At 35.1% G+C, this 19,439-nt stretch overlaps 1 protein-coding gene across 17 annotated transcripts in view; it reads right to left on the reverse strand.

Annotated features, from left to right (window-relative positions):
• The window catches only part of NRXN1 (neurexin 1), a 1,127,593-nt gene that overhangs the window by 639,515 nt on the left and 468,639 nt on the right, over window positions 1–19,439 (reverse strand). For all 17 annotated transcript variants that reach the window (XM_023223864.3, XM_023223881.2, XM_023223880.2 and 14 more), the window contains one exon: window positions 4,731–5,169. In XM_023223864.3, the coding sequence (XP_023079632.1) occupies window positions 4,731–5,169 (439 nt within the window). The remainder of the gene's footprint in view (window positions 1–4,730; window positions 5,170–19,439) is intronic.

The following is a 19,439-nucleotide window of genomic DNA, read 5'->3' on the forward strand; positions in this document are numbered from 1 at the left end:
AAAAAAAAAAAAAAAAAAAAAAAAAAAAGTTCAGCTGTAAGTCCTGCAAAAATTGCAAAGTAATGGGCCTCTTCAATCATATTTATTAACTCTAGTGACTTAGGCATTTTGCCCTGTTAGTAGCTAAGTTATCCACAGAGGATATCTACATTTTGCAGCATTTAAGTCATCCATTCTGATTCACTAAATCATGCCTGCACTTGGTATGGTTCCTTCTTTACTAGCTTAGTGCAGGATCTGGAAGTGCCATTTATGGCTCAGCCCACTTGACTTTCCACGTCGCTGATCCTCTAGTGAGCAAGCAGTGGAAGAAAGCTGTATTGCACATAAAGAATAGCTATAGCCAAGCAGAATTAATCAAACTGTGGAAATTAGAGTGATTTTTCCCCATGTCTCGGATTGGAAGGAGGAACATACGTTAGAAATAACCCGTTAAAATCAGTTTTGCCAAAAATGAGAAAGTTCTAGAAAATTACACATAAAGGCATTATTTCTCATTGAATAAGGGGTTCATATACTCTTTTCAGTGAACTAAAGACCAAAGAACCAAAGGGAAGGCCACCAGAAAGATGGACATCCTATGTTCTTGTCAAAAGCACACTTACTGTGGCTGCATATCCCAGTCCTCAGAAAGGAGTTACCACCTTCTTTCTTGATGGATTTTCCTGCTACCTATATGTCTGCAAAATGACATAGGGACCTCATGACCAAGAAGGGATAGAAGTCCTGTTCTCATAAAAACTTGTCATTTTTGTTTACACATTCTCTAATAATTATTTAACTTTCTCAGTGGGTTATTTCAAACATCTGGGCTTGGAGGATGGTGTTGTATTCATAAGAGAATACTACCTTTTATCCTATATCATATAAACTGTTTTCAGAAAGTAATGTAATTTAAACAAATTCTTTAACTTAAGAAAGTTGCATTTACAATTAAAAGAGTGCTATTATTCTCCAAATGTAAAAAAATGATGCTGCCATTTTTTTTAGAACATTAGGGGTTGTTTGGCACTGTACTACTTATATGTTTTTATTCTTTAGTTTTTCTTATACCAAATATATACTGAACAACTGCAATACCCAGAAATGTACTAGAAACTGTGGATTAAAAAAAATACAATTTTCTCTATCTGGGATGGAAATTATGAACCTTATAAATGGGTAATATTAAAATTAAATCATTTGTGTCCACCAAATATGATTTTAACCCTAGTTCTATCCCAAAATAACCACTACTTATATTGGCCGCAAATTAATGACCATAATGGTCTCATTATATTTCTATTTACTTTAGTATGGCCAACCAATGGTCAACAGCAGAAAGAACTGCTCTTAGGCCTGGGTTCCCTTTACTTTAATAACAGAGATAATAAGGCTTTTAAAATATTGAGCTAAGGAATATTCCAGGCAAATCAACATATATGGCCTCATTATCTGTATGTCAGAAGGGAGCCCGTGTTACCCTCTTGTCATAGCAGTACCCTTTCTCCACATTATATGAAAAAATAATTTTCATATAGCCCCTGAATATAACTGACATAAAAATGGGCAAAATAAATTATTTCATGAATTTCCATGTTTCTTAGTTTTAAGTGACCTATGAATCTTAGTGTTTCACCAGCCAAATCAGAAATATCCTTTAAGTAAAATAAAAGCAAGTATAGTCATTCATTCAATTTTTAAAAGGCTACTCCATACCAAACCAATGCAGTGTGCAAATATGGAACTTAATTAAAATACTATATATATAAAATATTAACAGCTGCAGCTATTAAAATTACATTAAACTCCCTTGAGCTAGGCTAACATAATATGAACTCTCTCTCTTTTTTTTTTTTTTCAATTTAATAAAGGACAGAACTTGGCTTAGTGAATGAGCTTTGGTTTTTATATTGTTTGTTCCAATTCACTAATCTGAAATTTTAATCACATAAAAGTACTTAACCATCAAAACAGCACCAAGTATAGTAATTTGATCTTTCCATTGGATTCCAAGAAAAATCTCATGCTTTGTTTATTTTCTTTCTTAGATGCAAATAACACTTCCTTAGAATGTGTTTCTATTCTTCCCATACAGAATTGAGCTTTTTAAATTAAAGTAGATATCATCTACTTTTGACCTTCTCCAATGAGGGTACAAATAGAGTATTAATAAATTCTTGGGAATTTGGATGAATTAAAGAGCTTAGATAGAAAAAGTAGATTTTATTCTGCTTGAAGATTACAGTATTTTTCTGATAATTAATTAGATTGCATCAATACTTTCTCCTTATAATAAGAAATCTCATAAAATATTCAAAATAACTTTGTTTTCTGTGAGTATGTGTATATGCGCATATGTGGCGTGTATGCATATATGCATATATATACACACATATATATGCACACAAACATGTAGAGAGAAACATATGTATACATATACAGACACACGTACAATCTACATAGAAGAAAGACTGGAAAGAAATATCCAAAAATATAAATCATTGTTTTCAAATGAATAATGAATACTTTCCTTTTTCTTTTACATTATTTTGTATTTACTAGTATTTTGAATTGATCATGTATTATATTCATATAGTTAGAAAATACCTCATTTCTAAGTGAATGAAAAGCAACTGATTTGATGTTTGGTGTTTTTTTTTTTTTCTCCTCTGAACTTTCAGAAGATACCCTTTTAATCTGATATGGGTTCTTTTGTCTTGTTTTGCTGTTTTTAGACAAGGTCTTGATCTGTTACCCAGGCTGGAGTGCAACGGTATGATCATGGCCCACTGCAGCCTGGAACTCGTGGATTCAAGCGATCCTAAGTGTGGGGATTACAGGTGTGAACCACTACTCTTGGAATGTTTTGTTTTAAGGTATTATAAAATCTGACTTAAAATACCTCTTCTTGAAAATCACTTTCAAAATTTTATTCTAGATCTATCTTAAGTCAAATTATAGCATCCACAAGCTAGTATTTCAAAGCACTAGATTAGCCCATGTCCCCACTACTTTAAAATTCTTCTGCTTGAAAGTTCGTATGTACCAAATTAACTGCTATCTCTGGCAGAGATAGGCTGGAGGGAGTCAGAGGGGAACACTTATCATTATTGTTATATTTTTGCATTCCCATCAATGAACTCTTGTCAGCTTAAATCAGAAAGAAGGAGAAGAAGGGGGGGGGGGAGAGGGAGGGGGAGGAGGGGAAAGAAGAGAAGGAGAAGGAGAAAGAGAAGAGGAGGAGGCAAAGGAGGAGGAGGAGGAGGAGGAAGAAGAAGAAGAAATGGTAATTCAATTCCTTGTAGACTTCTTTAGGAAAGTGAGGATATTTAGGGAGACAAAGTTTCCAGAGAGGAATGAATCAGAAACACAGTCTCCGATATATCTGGGAATCAGAGCAATGGGTTCTGACCTTCCTTCTCTCCACACTCACTCCCAACTCCTTCTCAATTTCCATATATTCTATTTCTTTATTTTGTTAGGTAAAAACATATTTCCAAACAGGCAAGCACAGCCTTCTTGATCTATAAACAGCAGAACAAAAAAGCAGGGAGAAGAGGGAAGTAGAAAATAGTTCAGTTGCAGAGAAACTGGGAGTAAACAAGCACTGAGGGAGCCCATGCCAGGAGGGTATGAGCAAGAGAGTTCAGCCCCAGGTCTTCAACAGGGCCCTTCTGAAAGACGATGGTTATCACAGATTACTGGGTCTAAAAGAAGCATTCAGCTTACTTTAGAGTTGGCTGGGGGTGGGTGAAGTAAAGAAGTAGAGTAGATAGGTCTAAATTTAGTTATCTCCTATTATAAGATCATTTGATTTATGTATGAATAGGACAATAAAATCATGGGAGACCGGGGTGAAGAGAATTAAAGAAATGTAGTTGTATACTTAAAACAGATTTCTCTCTCCCTCCCATCTCTCCCTCTCGGTCTGCCTCTTTCGCCCTCTCTTCTCTCTCTCTTCCTCCCTCCTTCCCTCTTTCCCAGGATTCCCACAAATGTCATTTCTGCTGCCTGAATGATTCTTTCCCCTCAAAGCTCATATTATTCAACATATTAAGCCCCCTAAAACACTCCCGAATTTCACTGTAAGTGTGATGTATTCGGGGAAACTTTATCTGTCACCTTTACCCCTCCTCCCTGAGAGAAATAAAGTGCAGCGACAGGAAGCAGAATGTTTGCTGGTGGAATTCCAAATACCTTTCATCAGAAAGGGAAGCAGTTTGGAAGGGCAGCAGAGCTTTGCCACTGTCCTTGAAATGCTACTCTATTGATGAAAGTGTTTTTAATACCATAGACTCATTCTAAAGTGTTATGTACCAAACTAAGGATTTTGTGTCTGGATCATTCTAATTTTTTTTCATATTTTATATTTGCCACTTTGGGTACCTGCAAACATCCAGTAACATAAGAGAAAACTGGGAATACAAAAACTTGGAATTTTTTCACTTGCTAAATTCAGGACAAAATTTTCTGCAAGATTTGGCACTTGATTATCCAATAAAAGTTCATTTAAGAAGCTATTCTAGGAGACATTTGAGCATTTGGGCTTTGATGCCCCACTATGATGATGAATTAGCTCTTTCTGATTTTTATATGGTGTGAAACAGAAGCAATATCAGGCGATGTCTTTTACTCTAAAGAAACAAATGTCGGAAATCTTTAATATGTCTTGGTTTTCACTTTTAGGAATGGCATGGGTGGGTGGGGTGCTCCGGCAGATAAACAGCACAGAAAAATGATAAGATTACCTGACCGTCCATCTCTTTGGAAGTCCACATGATACCATTCTCCATCATTCACTTTCTTCAACAGGGCTTTTATTTTTATAGTACCTGACCCCATGTCCAGGAGGAGGTAGAGGTGACCATCTAGCATCTCAATAGCAAAGAAGTCCACCTTTATCATCTGTGGGTGCTTGGCATCTTTTTGATGTCTTGGCTTGCCATGGCTAAATAAGATGAGGCCATTTGGCTCTGTTGTACGGAAATCAAATGATATGGAGCCTGTTTTCTTTGCATTCCATTTAGGCAAAGAGATGAAAGACTCTGGGGTTTCAAAGGTGATTGGGTCTAAAGTTGCAACATTCTCACATTTAAATGCCACCACTCCATGGATCTTCATCTTAGGATCTCCTTGCTTGGCAAGTCGAGATAATTCCAGCCTCACATCATTATTTTTATATACAACCTGTGGGCAGAGGACAGCAGTGAGAAACTAGCGTCCATATTTTAATATCTGAAACTTGTCATCAGCTCACGTAACTTGCAAGGACAGTATAAAAAGGCACACAGCATTTAGTTATTTTGTGGTATAAAGGCAACATTTTTCAGGCAAATAAAATTCAAGTGTCAATTCATAGAACAATAACCATAACAATTTACTTCAAATAATGTGTGTGCAGACGCACACATGCATGTGCATATATACACAAACTGCTTGTATTTAACTCAAATAATTAAAAAATCTGCATATATCTTTAATTTCATGTCTACATTAACATGCTAAGACTTGAACTTATAAAAGCTATTTGTTTCATAGTTGTCTATGATGTATTTAAAATTAAATATAAGCATTGACGTTATTCAGTTTTCCCATTATTAAAGCATTTGAAATTGGAGATATATATATATATATATAGAACAGTGTTCAAAGGTATTGATGCAGGTCTGGGACCTTCTGTTTTATATATATAACATGACACTGCCACATGTAGAATATGGTGCTTCCCCTCAATCTATTCAACCTATGTTACTGGTGATCCATTTCACTTTTAATTTACACAAATGCTGAGCAAGGGTTGTCTTGCACTCTCATTTTCCAAGGCACTTCAGTGAAAGAGGCCGGGCACTTCTGAGTGCTTGTTGATGGTCCTAAGGCTTTTTGGATTCCAATTAACACATTGGATACATTCACTGACAGGGTTAATGATATCATACTTTTGCTATCCCATCACGTTAATAAATTCAAAGGTATTTTGAATTTATTATAATACCAAAGAGAGAAGGACACCTTTTCTCTACAAAAGGCATACAGTGGATAATCATATTTCTAAAATACATAGACCATAATGACTTCAGGGTGAATTAGTCATGTAGGTCCACATAACTATCTAGGTTCTTTTAAGAAGGGACTCTACAGATTTCAAAGCTCCCAAAGTTGCTAGAATCTAGATTTATTCATTCACATGTAAAAATGTACACACACACACACACACACACACACACATATAATGTATATGTATACACACACATGCATGTTTTGTTTTTCATTTTTAGGAATGGCATGGGTATTTTATATAATATATATAACAGGAAAATAAGACAGCCTATATCTGATTAGTGCTATGAAGTCAACCAAGTTAACACAGTAGTTATTCCAAACCCATGGCCAACTGAACCAAAAGATGACTGATGAGTTTCCTGATAGGATTTGTTAATGGATACTTTATTTTTCAGAGTAATTAAGAGTTTATGCTCTGGTACTGGACTTCCCGAGTCCAAATTCTGGCTCCATATTTACTGAACTGGGAAATCTCTGTAAGCCTGTTTCTCTCCCTTAAAGGAAAATAATATTTCACATAATTATTATTAATATAATAATTAAATAAGAAAATACATATAAGTGGGAAAATCTACATAAAGGCATTCATTCCAATGCCAAGTACACTGTAAGATTTCAATAAATATTAGCTACACAAAATACATGATAATAAAAATCAATGCTTTATCATCATCTAATAGACATAAATTTTAGTTCTAAATGTATCCATGATAAGAAAACGTTTAGAAATTAAGCCCACACATATAATGGGTTTTCATACATTATTTGTGCCAACTAAATAAGTCACATCTTTCCAATGCTGGGCCTGGTGTTTCAGTTTACCTTTATCTTGAAGAAGGATTATAATAAAGAACATGATATCCCTTATTCTTTGAACAAATATGTACAATGGTTTAACAAGCATCTATTGACAACAAAAGAAGAGAGAATGAACTTGAGCAATAACAAAAAGGAATTTCATTAATTCTTAAGAATACTTTTTTTGAAAAGTGAAAGATCTATTAAATCTTAGAAACATTTATTTAGGATTGCCTTTCTTTGGCGATCTTTAGAGGCAGGGAAAATGCTTTTCAAGGATGATTTTCCAAGTTTTATCGCTTCTCACTGTCACTTTCATGCGACTCAAACCTATATTATTTTTCCTTTTTCCTATTGATTTATATTCTAGTATGTGGGCATTCTTTTGACATAGATATTGATCAAGAATAAGTATTTTCAGACCCAAATGATGCTTCTGTTGATCAATGCTAACACTCATACATATAATAGAACCACTGTAATAGAATTGAGTGTTTCTGACATGAACAAGTGGGTTTTATACCTGGTATATTGTCTCTTGAATCTGACATCAGCCACCATAAAGTTGAAGAATGAGGGGTAGTCTAAGTCTGAGCAAGGATTTCAATGAGACTTAATCTTATAACTGAATCAGGTGTCTTGGTGATGAAAAGGTTCAGGAAGATATTAAAAAAAAAAAAAAAAAAAAAAAAAAAAAAAAGAAGTAGGGATAATTCCCTGGGTAAAATTTCTTAAGGTTAGCCATGCATCTCTCATAAAAAAAAGTATCTCCACCAGCATCAACGCTTTATATGCTTTATACTGGCAAGAACCTTGCTCACCACAGCGCAGCACCAAGATTAGTAGCTGGCAGTAGGAGATGCTCAATAAATACTTGTTTATAGTTGAATAAAATTCTTCCTTCACCTTTTCAAACCTAGTTCCCAGATTATAGGCTTTTGTAAATAATAATATTTAGACCTACAATTAAAATACAGCAGAATATGATATTGCGGACCAATCTCATAAACTAGTTACTATTTTGCCCTATTTCTCAAGGAAAAAGCAAAAACTTATGTACATATCCAGTTCATAATTGACAAGTTGGCCCATGCATTGGGAAATTTCATCATCAAACACATTTTGTGGGGTATAAATTCCTTTTAGAATGAAGAATGCCTGAGTTAAAACTCTTCAGATGTTTATACACAAAAATATACACTGTGCTTCTCCTCAAGATAGTTCTTGTAGAAAAGAACTATCTCCAGATACAATAACTATCTCTTTCCTACAAAAACTATCTTGAGGAGAAGCACAGTGTGTATTTTTTTTCTTCCCATTTTGTACTCTTTGAAAGGCTGCTCCAGAAAACAGAAAAGCAATTTTGCATTGGTAGGCCTATGGCTCTCAGATTTATACTACATTTCATCTGACCCAGATTTTATAATTACCCTACTTTTCTAAAGTTAGACCTACTCTTAAAATGAACTGAATCTAGTTCAATTAGAATAATGAGTAGCTAGTAAGTATTCTAACTCTTCTAAAAATTCATGTGTAAGCTATTTTTGCTTCCTTCTGAAATAATGTGGCACTTGATCATGAGAACACCTTAGAATTATTCATACATCTTTTATTCTTATGTCAAAAGTTGCAATTTACATGTTCCACTTTTGAACACATTTCTATATATTGTATCATCATAACAATTGGTGATATTTGTGCACACTCATTTGGATTTGTTTAATACAACAAAGGTTTCTTTGGGGCACTGATTTTTTTTTTTTTTGGAAGAGTGATTCAAAATGTTGAATTTTACTTCCCTGCTGCATGGACTTATTTTCCATTTCCTCAAATATTTGTTAGAATTTTTAAAGTTTCCCTTCCATGTCAATATGCAAGAATAAGGAGTAATATGTTTGTGTCTTCACATTCCTAGAGCTCACCTTTGAGGAAGACAATCACTGAGTATTATCTTTGATCTTAAAGATAATCCTGAAAACATGACAGCAATGCAGAGAAAAAATAAATAACTTAAAGAATAGGAGCTTAATCGTCTGCATATTAACTTGATTCAATCTCAAAGCTATTACTAAGCCAAGTCCCTAACCTCTCTGTGTCTCAGTTTCTTAATTTTGGAAACTGACATCTATAAAGGAAAGGCATGCTGTATCTATAAATTCTTGAGCTTTTTCACCCTTAATTTGTGTGATTTGGGACAGACATAAAAGATGCTCTATGGTTCCTGCCCACTTTCTGGCTTTCTCCAGTTGCAATTTTTGATGCCAGGATATTGTTCTCTACTTTCAGATATATTGAAACATGAATCCATTAGTAAAGAGAATGTTCACTGCATCTTCAGGTACACAGACATGCCTCAAGGATTATATCTATCTAAGTTTTGTACAGATGGTGCTGAAGCACTGGTAACTGATAGATAGGCTCTTTCAACAGAGTGGGAGTATGTGAAATTCAGTGTGAAAATATTTGCCACTCAGATAATGACTTTTTTATATAAATATATGGTTCAGCTTGGAAATTACAATGACGGTCTTAACTTCATTAACATGCATGGTGAAGACTTTTCATTCCTTAACCATGGTAATATGCAGGATGGTGAAATAAGCACCAAAGTTAGTGTTATTTAGATATTTAGACTTCGTTATGACCCTCCCTGAGAGAACATGAATGGCTCATATTTTAATCTATCTTGGTTTTCTCTTTCATACTTGCAGATAATAAGGAGTGAGGCCTAAGAATTTGATTCTCAAGTCAGATTTCAGAGAGAATTCCAGCTCACCCATTTGCAAACCTGTAACCTTGTGCAAGTTCCTCAACCTTGCCAAGTCTCAGTGTTTTATTTGTAAAGGACAGTGATATCTATCACATTAGGGTTACTGTAAATAATAAATTATATTTTAGTTAAAGCGCTAATAATGGGTCCTAGCATGGAGTAAGTGCTCAAGGAAATATTCACTGTTTTTATTAATATTATAAATAACATTTCTTATTCTTACATTGAATTGATGGAGCTACAAAATATAATTGTCATAACAAAGGCAACAGCTAAGAAGGTAGACAGTAGTTAATTGGACCCATATTTAAGGGAATTAAATAGTGCTGAGATCAGCAGGATCAAAGGTACTCAGCAGATTGGGACTTCCTTTTTCATGCTGATTTTTACATTGCAGTTGGATGTACACAACAGGCTTTCTCTGTAAAGTTCCTTAACTAGAAAATATACATAGTAGGCTAGCTAACCTAGGAGTTGTATTTTCAGCCATGAAAGGGTTTGTGGTATCTAACAACATCAGCTACCACTATCACCAAAGCCGCCACAACAATCAGTTAAGATTTACCAGTTCACTTTCTGGCAGGTCCTGTTACAAGAGTTTTATATATATTAATGTGTTTAATCTCATATGCATCCTAGAAAATAGGTATCATTATTACCTATTACCATAATGTTACCTAGAAAATAAGTAACGTTATTCTATTTTATCAATAAATACCTGGAGGCACAGAGCCATCGCATGTCTTTCTTCATGATCATGTCTAATACTGTTTGAACATCTAATGACGTTAACCTCAAACTTTATCTTTGTTTCAGCAGGTAATTTATCTTTATTTTTGACAGCAGCTGCTAAATAGATTCACAATCAAATAGCTGTTTGTCACCAGGCAAAACGATAACCTTTCAATGAGTTACATGTGCATTCTAAAAACCAGTATTTTTCCTTCATTTTTTCTCATTAAAATATCTCTAAGTGAATCAAATGTCACAAGTAAGTAGAGGAATTTATTGTTCATCTACTGATTAAAATGTCCCTTCAAGTCCAGTGATAGCAGAGGGCCTATTTCTGTTTCCAAGATGATATTGCAGATTTTCAGCAGGTATGTAATTTAGAATGTAAAAAATGTATCTTAAAAGTCTGTGCGGTTTAAGAATTATTTAAGGGGGTTGTTGCTTTGATGCCTATTTTTGCTTATTTGCTTAAAATGCAGTTAATGCTTTTACTCTATTAAGATCAAGTGAAGGCCGGGCGCGGTGGCTCACGCCTGTAATCCCAGTACTTTGGGAGGCTGAGGCGGGCGGATCACGAGGTCGGGAGACAGAGACCATCCTGGCTAACACAGTGAAACCTTGTCTCTACTCAAAATACAATAAATTAGTCGGGCGTGGTGGTGGGCACCTGTCCAGCTACTCGGGAGGCTGAGGCAGAAGAATGGCGTGAACCCCGGAGGCGGAGCTTGCAGTGAGCCGAGATTTCGCCACTGCACTCCAGCCTGGGCGACAGAGCGAGACTATGGCTCAAAACCAACCAGCCAAACAAACAAACAAAAAAGATCAAGTGAAAATATTTATTTCAAGTACCTGAATTTAATTATTATTTTCACCTAGCTGTGATCTTTCTAGGCACCATCTCTTTATATTAGTGCACTGTGTCAAAATACAACCAGGAACTAGGCAGCATGTGAAAAGTACAAGTGCCATCCAGTAAGTAGCAGGTAAATTGCATTTGCTTTGCCATGATCTGGGTAAGAAAGAGCTCAGAAAAGGAAGCACAGCATATTACAACTTTCATCCCCAACATTAACTTATTTATTTTGAAATTATGTTTCAATTCTGACACTTTCAATTCAATCAGACATGCATTTTTAGACACATACTATGGTAGGATACTTAATCGAATGCAATTTTACTCACTCCCCTGTGCATATGCCTAGTTCCATAGAACATGTTACAATGAAAATAAACTAGTTTAGTAAACATAACAAAATAGACGTAACAAAATATAAATACATTGGCAATATTTGATAATTTCAAGAAATTAGAAATTTGGTTTGAGCACAAAGATGTTCCTACTCATTTTGTATCCAAAATGTTTTGGCCCAAAAGCAAATTTTAGCACTTATAAAGTTGGCACACTCCACAAAAAAAAGTTATAGCCTCCAAAAATTATTCTTTTATGATCAAATAAAAGTAGAAAATTAGATATTTCCCTTCATGTTCCTCACACCATGAGGAGACAATCTTAAAAGCAGAATAGAGGCAAGGTGGTCACTTTTTAAAATCCTTGCACCCATTATTGCTTTATCTTCCACTCAAAATCAAGTTTCTTATGCTATTCACTTTCTTACACTGAAGGTCTAGGGCAGGACATGATTCTAGCAAAAATGTCAAACAATGTAGAAATTAACTGACCAAGAGACTAATAGGATTTTAGCTTATCTGGGAATTTCACTCCATAGAAATTTTCATGTGTAGCGTGATATGTCCACAGGAGACAGGTGGGCATCCAGTAGAGTACATACAACTGTGGAGTGGCTGCAGGAGGGCTAGTGGATAGGGAAGACAGTGTAGAAAATGAACAAATCCGGTACAAAGTAGTCCAATGCATGTTTGTTTGTTTATTTATTTATTTATTTATTTATTTATTTATTTATTTATTGAGAAGGCGTCTCACTCTCTCACCCAGGCTGGAGTGCAGTGGTGCAATCGTGCAACCTCTGCCACCCAGCTACAAGCAATTCTCCTGCCTCAGCCTCCCGAGTAGCTGGAAATACAAGTACGTGCTACCATGCCTGGTTAATTTTGGATTTTTAGTGGAGATGGGGTTTCACCATGTTGGCCAGGCTGGTCTTGAACTCCTGACCTCAAGTGATCCACAAGTCTCGGCCTCACAAAGTAATGCATCCTTAAAAACAATTCTTAGCAGTATGGAAATTTAATTTTTTTTAAGTAGACATACATAAATAATTTTGAAAAATAAGAGTGTTTTGGGAAGGCAGCAAATTGATCTTTTTTCCCCTGATCTAATCTGATTCAAAGATCATGTACAGAATATTATCAGTGAAAGACGTTCCCTTCTCCAAACCCAAATACCAAAACCTGTTATAAAATGCAAATCAAACTACAGTAGTATAATTTATCCACAAAGGCATACAACATTTCATTTAAAACAAAAAAAAAGTTAAAAATCGGAGAGGGAAAAAACAATATTTTGTTTATGCAACAAAGAGAAAAATATTTTCGCTTAGTCTCAATTAAATACAACCAAATATATCCCATTAATTAGGGGAAGAAAAAGGAAAAGAAAACCCCTCCTGCTTTGTCCTTCCTTCATTCCAGCATTCAGCGAACTGCTTAGTTACTGAGACAACATTGGGTGCAACCTACAAAAGTTACTCATGGGAGTTGAAAGACTGAGTTGTCCTTGGGTTAGCAGCTCTATTTATGAAGCTTTCAGTGCACATGAGTATGTAGCAGAATAACCTGAGTTTCTCTAAATAGTTATGTCTATTTTTCTCACATTAGTGATTCAGTAATGCCTTTTGGAAATAAATGGAAAAATGAACCACAAATGTCAGTAATGTGAAGTTTGAGCTGAAGATCTTTTTTAAATACAAACCGCAAACTTGATCAATTGTCTTATTTTCAGATGAGGAAACTGAGGCTTAGAAAGGACAGGTGGCTGACCAAGTTGGCATCAATCTCTAATCAAAATAATGTATTGGGGACTTCAGTGTTCAGTGTTCTTTCAACTTTGTGTTAAAAAAGAAAAAAGAACAATGAACAAACTCTGCCATAGGTCCAGGGTTATGAGATGCTCTTACGCAATTACAAATGAAGAGCAGTCCTCTTTTTAGCAACATGACAGAAAAGGAACTGGAGCTTATTTAAAGGTGACTCCAACTTTAAAACTCTGTTAGCTTCATAATAAGTTGATGTTCAAATACAGAAATAAAATTTCTGAGGGGGGTAAAAGTTGCAGTAATTTCCTCCAATTATAGCATTTAGAAAGACACTGAAGAAGTTAACTAGAATCAATAAACTTGCAATGTTCACTGCTATTTTAAAAGAAAGTGATGAAGATACTTTTGGCATCAGTCTTTCATGATCTTGCAGAAAGTTAACCCACCATAACTCGGGGTTAAGAGCTTCTACTCCAAGCCAGCAGATACTGCTAAGAAAGCCAGCATGTCTGCTTTATCCAAAAACTTTTCAACCTCCTGCTAGTTCCAATGGGGGGAAAGTAGCCACTATTATTATTATTTTATTAGGGGAACGTATCTTCCCATGTACCAAGAAAATATCTTTGAACTGATAATAACAAAACAGTGACACTAAATGATGTGTCTAGAATAACCAATGCATCTTCTTTTGTGTCTCCAGCCTCATAAGTTCAGTGAATTGCATCCACCACTGAATTTCACATTTTTCTAAGGAGGCAGACATTAGTATAAGTATATACCATTTAGTGTGTGTGTATATATATATATATATATATATATGTATTATAGATAGATTAGATAGATATATGATAGATATAGAAAGATAGATAGATAGATTTCCTATATAGTATGTCCTTTCCTTATTGATTTGCAATGACATACTATCGTTTTGGATATACCAATGTTCAATATTTTAATCTATTATTACTTTGTGATCATGTTCATCAATTTTAAGCTTTGAAAAAATTTCTCCAAGAGAGACTGGATAACCATATAATTTCATGTAAAATATTTACTACTTGATTATATTTATGTGTGTGTATATAATATAGGTATTATTTTTAATCCATTGAAAATGTTATCTTCTGTTTAAGGTGAAAATCTAAATTGACTTGCTCCACAAATAGTTATTTGAACAAGCACATTTTTTGTTCTTTTTTTTCTTACTTCAACACTCAGGGAAACACAATTTTTAAACAATTATTTTTCTGATTTGTAAGGCCTACCACGTATTATATTATTACATATATGAGATTCTATGGCTGAGCACTCTATTCTGGTTTATTGATGTTTATTTTTTCTTGTTCTAGTTCCATTTCACCTAATTGTCACAGCTTTATAAAATATTCTAATGTGTGTTAGGCTCCTTCCAATCAACCAACCCATTAACATTAGTTAGCTTATAATGTGTATATGTTATAAACATCTCATGTAGTTTCACACATGTTTTTCCTTATGAAGATCTGTTAATAAATTATCAAAAGATACAGTTTATTCACTTCAATAAAAATAGCAATCATAGAATATTTTTAAATGACCATAGCTTATAAACTTTTTTGTTTTCTGTATTGACAAAATAAATATATATCACAAGTTGCTTTGATCTAGCTTTCTAAAACATAGCAGATTATATATTCAAATTTACTTAAGGGTACTTTACAACAGCCCAAGGAAATTATATCTTGCTTAGAATTACATTCCTGTTATTATAATTATTTGCAAAGTTATAATGCATAAATGAGTTTTATAATTTTGATTTTATCAGAGCAGAGAATCTGGTCTCATGCCAGAATAATAATTCATTCGTTGGAAGATAGATATACAACTACAGAGATAGATTAAATCAGAAAGAAAACAACAGCAGTGAATGTAGTTGTAAGTGCACTAATTTCATTTCAATAATCATAGGTCCTGTTAGAGTTCCTTGCAGTAAAACACCAGGAGTAGGTGGCCAGTATATTGGAGTTGTCTGGTGAATTAGATGAATTATTCTCAGTGAAGAAGAAAGTGGAGCAACCTCAGACTCGACTCTAATAGTGGCTCTCTTCAAGAGGTGAGGGTACTTGCCTGAGGTCATGCCGCGATTGTTCAGAGTCAGTCAATAGAACAAGATGGAATCTGAATGTTTGCCTCCAGAGCCTGGAATGGACTGCTTAATTTACTGGTTTTCTTTGTATGGACTGTTTTTATGATGGTTAATTTCCCTAAAGCAATAAAAAACTGTAAGACTTCTATGCTTCCTCAACCTGATGGTTCAAGAGCTGGTTATTCAGTTTGTGGATTACCCAAACTGCATGAATCCCCTTTCTTTCCCTGGCTGCCTTTACTGCTCAACCACACATCCACCTAAGAGCCTGCAAAGGAAACAGGAAAAGGTGGCATTTATGACAGCCAATGCTGATGTTTTTAGCACCTGCAATGAGAACATTTTTCAAAGTAGACTTGTTCCTGAGAAGTTGTGTAAGTCTGTTCTATAATTTTTAATTTGATAAAAACAATGTGTTATAAGATTTATATTTACATATATTCAAACAGTCCCAGGTTTACATTCCTGCATTTCTACATAACTAGTTGTACTGCCTTGGCTAAGTTGCTTATTCTTGCTGAAATAATTTCCCTCTTTATCAAATGAGATTATGAAAACTTATTTTGCAATGTTATTTAAGCACATAAGCACTTGATCTTGGGTACCTAAATAAAGAGTAGTCATTGTTGTTGCCATTAGGATCTTAACTGTGTAAGATCTTAAGTGTTAAGATCTTAAATGGTTAAGAGGAGAGTGTTCATTATTTAAATCAGTAAGTGACTGCTACTGAAAGCAAAGAAGCATTCGGTAAAGTAATCACACTCAAATCTTAATGTTGACATAAATACTTTTCAAATTTCATAATTTTATCTCTTATCTCTCTGAAACTACATTTTGACTTCATCTGCTAAACAAATAGTATTTTTAAAGTAATATTTTTTATTTTAATTTTCTTAAAGGCATATAATTGAGAAAATGAGATAGTCTGTATAATGATACTAAATTGATGGAATTATAGCTGGATGCAAATAGTTGTTTTATTTAGCTTATACTGGGTGGGCTAAGTATACGACCTTTTCTAGGTTTGCTGAAATATTGAACACATGTAACTGTTGTTCATTTCTAACTAAAAGGCCTCTAAAAATTATAGAGACCCCAGGTTGAGAACTGTTATTTTTCAATTATAACTGCTAAGCAGTAGGGTATTTCTTTTTAATCTATTCTTTAATTATTTTCTTTGGAAAGTCCCACATGATTCAGATGTCAGATGGGTTGTGCTTTTTGCCAGGGGTTGCTTAGTTAACTGTTTGTTTAATGAATGGGGTTTTATGTGCTACTGAATTTCTCATGGCACACGTTAGAAAAATTTTGGCAGCATTTAAATTGGAGAACTGAGAAACATATTGGCTCTACGGAAGCTCAATCAGCTCCCAGGCAGGTGCAGAGCTTTTGCCAACCAAAATTCAGTAAAATAAAAAATGCAAAGCACAAATCCTCACACAATCCAAAGAAAACTAACTTTGGTGTCCAAGATTAAATGAATGCCAATCCAGGCAGCTCGGGTAGCTCAAGAATAGAAGGGGGAAATGCCTCATAACTTTAGGAGAGACGCAGGAATGGGACCTTCTGGTTTTGGTGGATGACAGTATGCATACATTTTTGGATTGCTGAGAAAATTCAACTAACTCTTAAAAATAAATAAATAAATAAATAAATAAATAAATAAATAAAAAAGAAAATAGTCTCATGTAATTTTGCACGTTTTTTCCTTATGAAGATCTGTTAATAAATTACCGAAAGATAAAATCGGTTTATTCACTTCAATAAAAAAAGCAATCATTGCATATTTGTAAATGACCATAGCAGTGACTAAGCTTCCTAGACCAAATATCCAGATGCCTATATTTTTTAAATGATTTGGCCAGATACATAGACATTGTATAAGCATTGGTTACCAGATTGATTTACTCTGACTGGGAACCAAAAATTGTCCTGACATGCCTTCTGAGTTCTGAAAAGTCCTAAATGCATATATATAAAATTTTACTCAGTAGTACAATAGTATGAGAAAAAAAAATGGAAAAGTTTTTTTTTTTTTTTAATTAAAAACTAGTTCGAGAAAATAAGGATGAGAATGTATCTTTCAGCAATTAAAGTGAATAATACCAGCCTATTTGTCATTACTACATGACTCTCCAAACTGTGTAGAATAAAAGGCATTTGCAGTCATCTCCTCCCAAGTATAACTGTCATCAACTCCTCCCTTCAATACCCTGCACTTGGCCAGACCATGTCCCAGCCCCTCTCCCTGTCTGAAAGAGCAATGTCCTGAGTCAGGCTTGTTCTTGATTTCTCCTCTCCTAGATGTAGTTTCTGTCAATACTGGCTTATTGAAGGCTCCTGCATTCTTGGGACACCAGTGGATATTCTTTAGTATCATTTTCCTGCAGTATTCAGAAATGGGGAGGGCTGTGCTCATTAGCACAGTGATGCTGACCCAACACTAGGTTGGCCACCTCTTGGTGGCTACATAAACACATGTTCCTTACTTCAGGCCTAGCCACTTGGCTGTATCTACTATTCCGGTTCTGTGCTGAACAAGCCCCCAGTAGATAGTTCATTAGGGTTGGCCAGCTACATCCCCTTTGCCTCTAATTGCCTTTGATTAGCTTTTATGTTGCCTCGTATAATTTTTTTTTTTTTTTAATTGAGATGGAGTCTCACTCTGCGTGCAGGCTGGAGTGCAGTGGCGCGATCTCAGCTCACTGCAACCTCCGCCTGGGTTCAAGAGATTCTCATGCCTCAGCCTCCCAAGTAGCTGGGACTACAGGCGCCTGCCACCACGCCCAGCTATTTTTTTTTTTTTTTTTTCGTATTTTTAATAGAGACGGGGTTTCGCTGTGTTGGCCAGGCTGGTCTCAAATTCCTGACCTCAGGTGATCTGCCTGCCTCCGCCTCCCAAAGTATTGGAATTACAGGCGTGAGCCACTGCACACAGCCATAATGCTAATGTGAATCATTATGGCACCCAACAGCAACCGTCAAGCACCTTCTCTGTGCCTCATGCTTGTTGAACAACAAACTTTTATTTCTCACGACAGTCTTGTCAAGTAGACATTTTTATCTCCATACTAAAGCTCAGAGAATGTAAGTATTTTGTCCAAATTACACAGTGACTAGGTGACTGAGCAGGGATCCAACTCAGCTTTACCTAGCTTGATTCCAGAATCACAGATGCAATTCTAGTGCATGCTCCCCACCCCACGGGATATTAGCTGAGTTCCTATTTACTTATTCAGCCCTGGTTCTGGGCACACTTTCTCAATCTCATCATCATGTCTTCCGTGTATAGAAGTAAAGGGACCCCTTATTCCTTTCCTCTTTGTAGACCAAGTGCCTCATTAACTAGTTTTGGTTCTCTTAACACTACCGGTAAAAAAAAAAAAAAAAAAAAAAAAAATCCCTCTTAGATTTCATCCCACTCTCTTTCTCCCTTGATTTCAGGATAACTGTGATTCCCCTGCCTGTCCTATGCACTCTGATTTAGTGTCACACTTGTTTTGTGCTCACTTCACTCTTAGGACCAAATTACCAGACTATATTTTAAGAAGGTATAAACATTGTTTTGAATGTTAAGAATTCTTTAAGATTTTCTAAGTTGCCTTGTAACTGGAGAATAAAGAATGAGGTTTAACACTACGATGAAAAACATTCAACACATCAGTTTTCAGGGCTCTAGAGTTAGATTTGATGATTATAGACTCCTGTAGTCAATGAGAGAAGAGAGATATACTAACCACATGCAGATTGGGACCATTTTTTTCATTATAACTGATGAAGCCCAAAACAGCAGGGCCAGAACTTGGGTGAGGAGTGAGACAAGCGAGGTACTCACTTAGGAATATAAAGGAGGATGCTAAAATCTCATATCATGACAAATATTTCAATGAAATATTTTTAAAACTTAATAAGAAAAATTTCACAATGAACAAGGTATTACAATTTTAAATAAACATGGAATCAGTATTACTGACTTTTCCTCTTGCCTCAGGCTCCACAATGCTTTGGTAAAGCACTGCAA

The sequence above is a fragment of the Piliocolobus tephrosceles genome, chromosome 15 (genome assembly GCF_002776525.5).
Source record: "Piliocolobus tephrosceles isolate RC106 chromosome 15, ASM277652v3, whole genome shotgun sequence".
NCBI lineage: Eukaryota > Metazoa > Chordata > Mammalia > Primates > Cercopithecidae > Piliocolobus > Piliocolobus tephrosceles.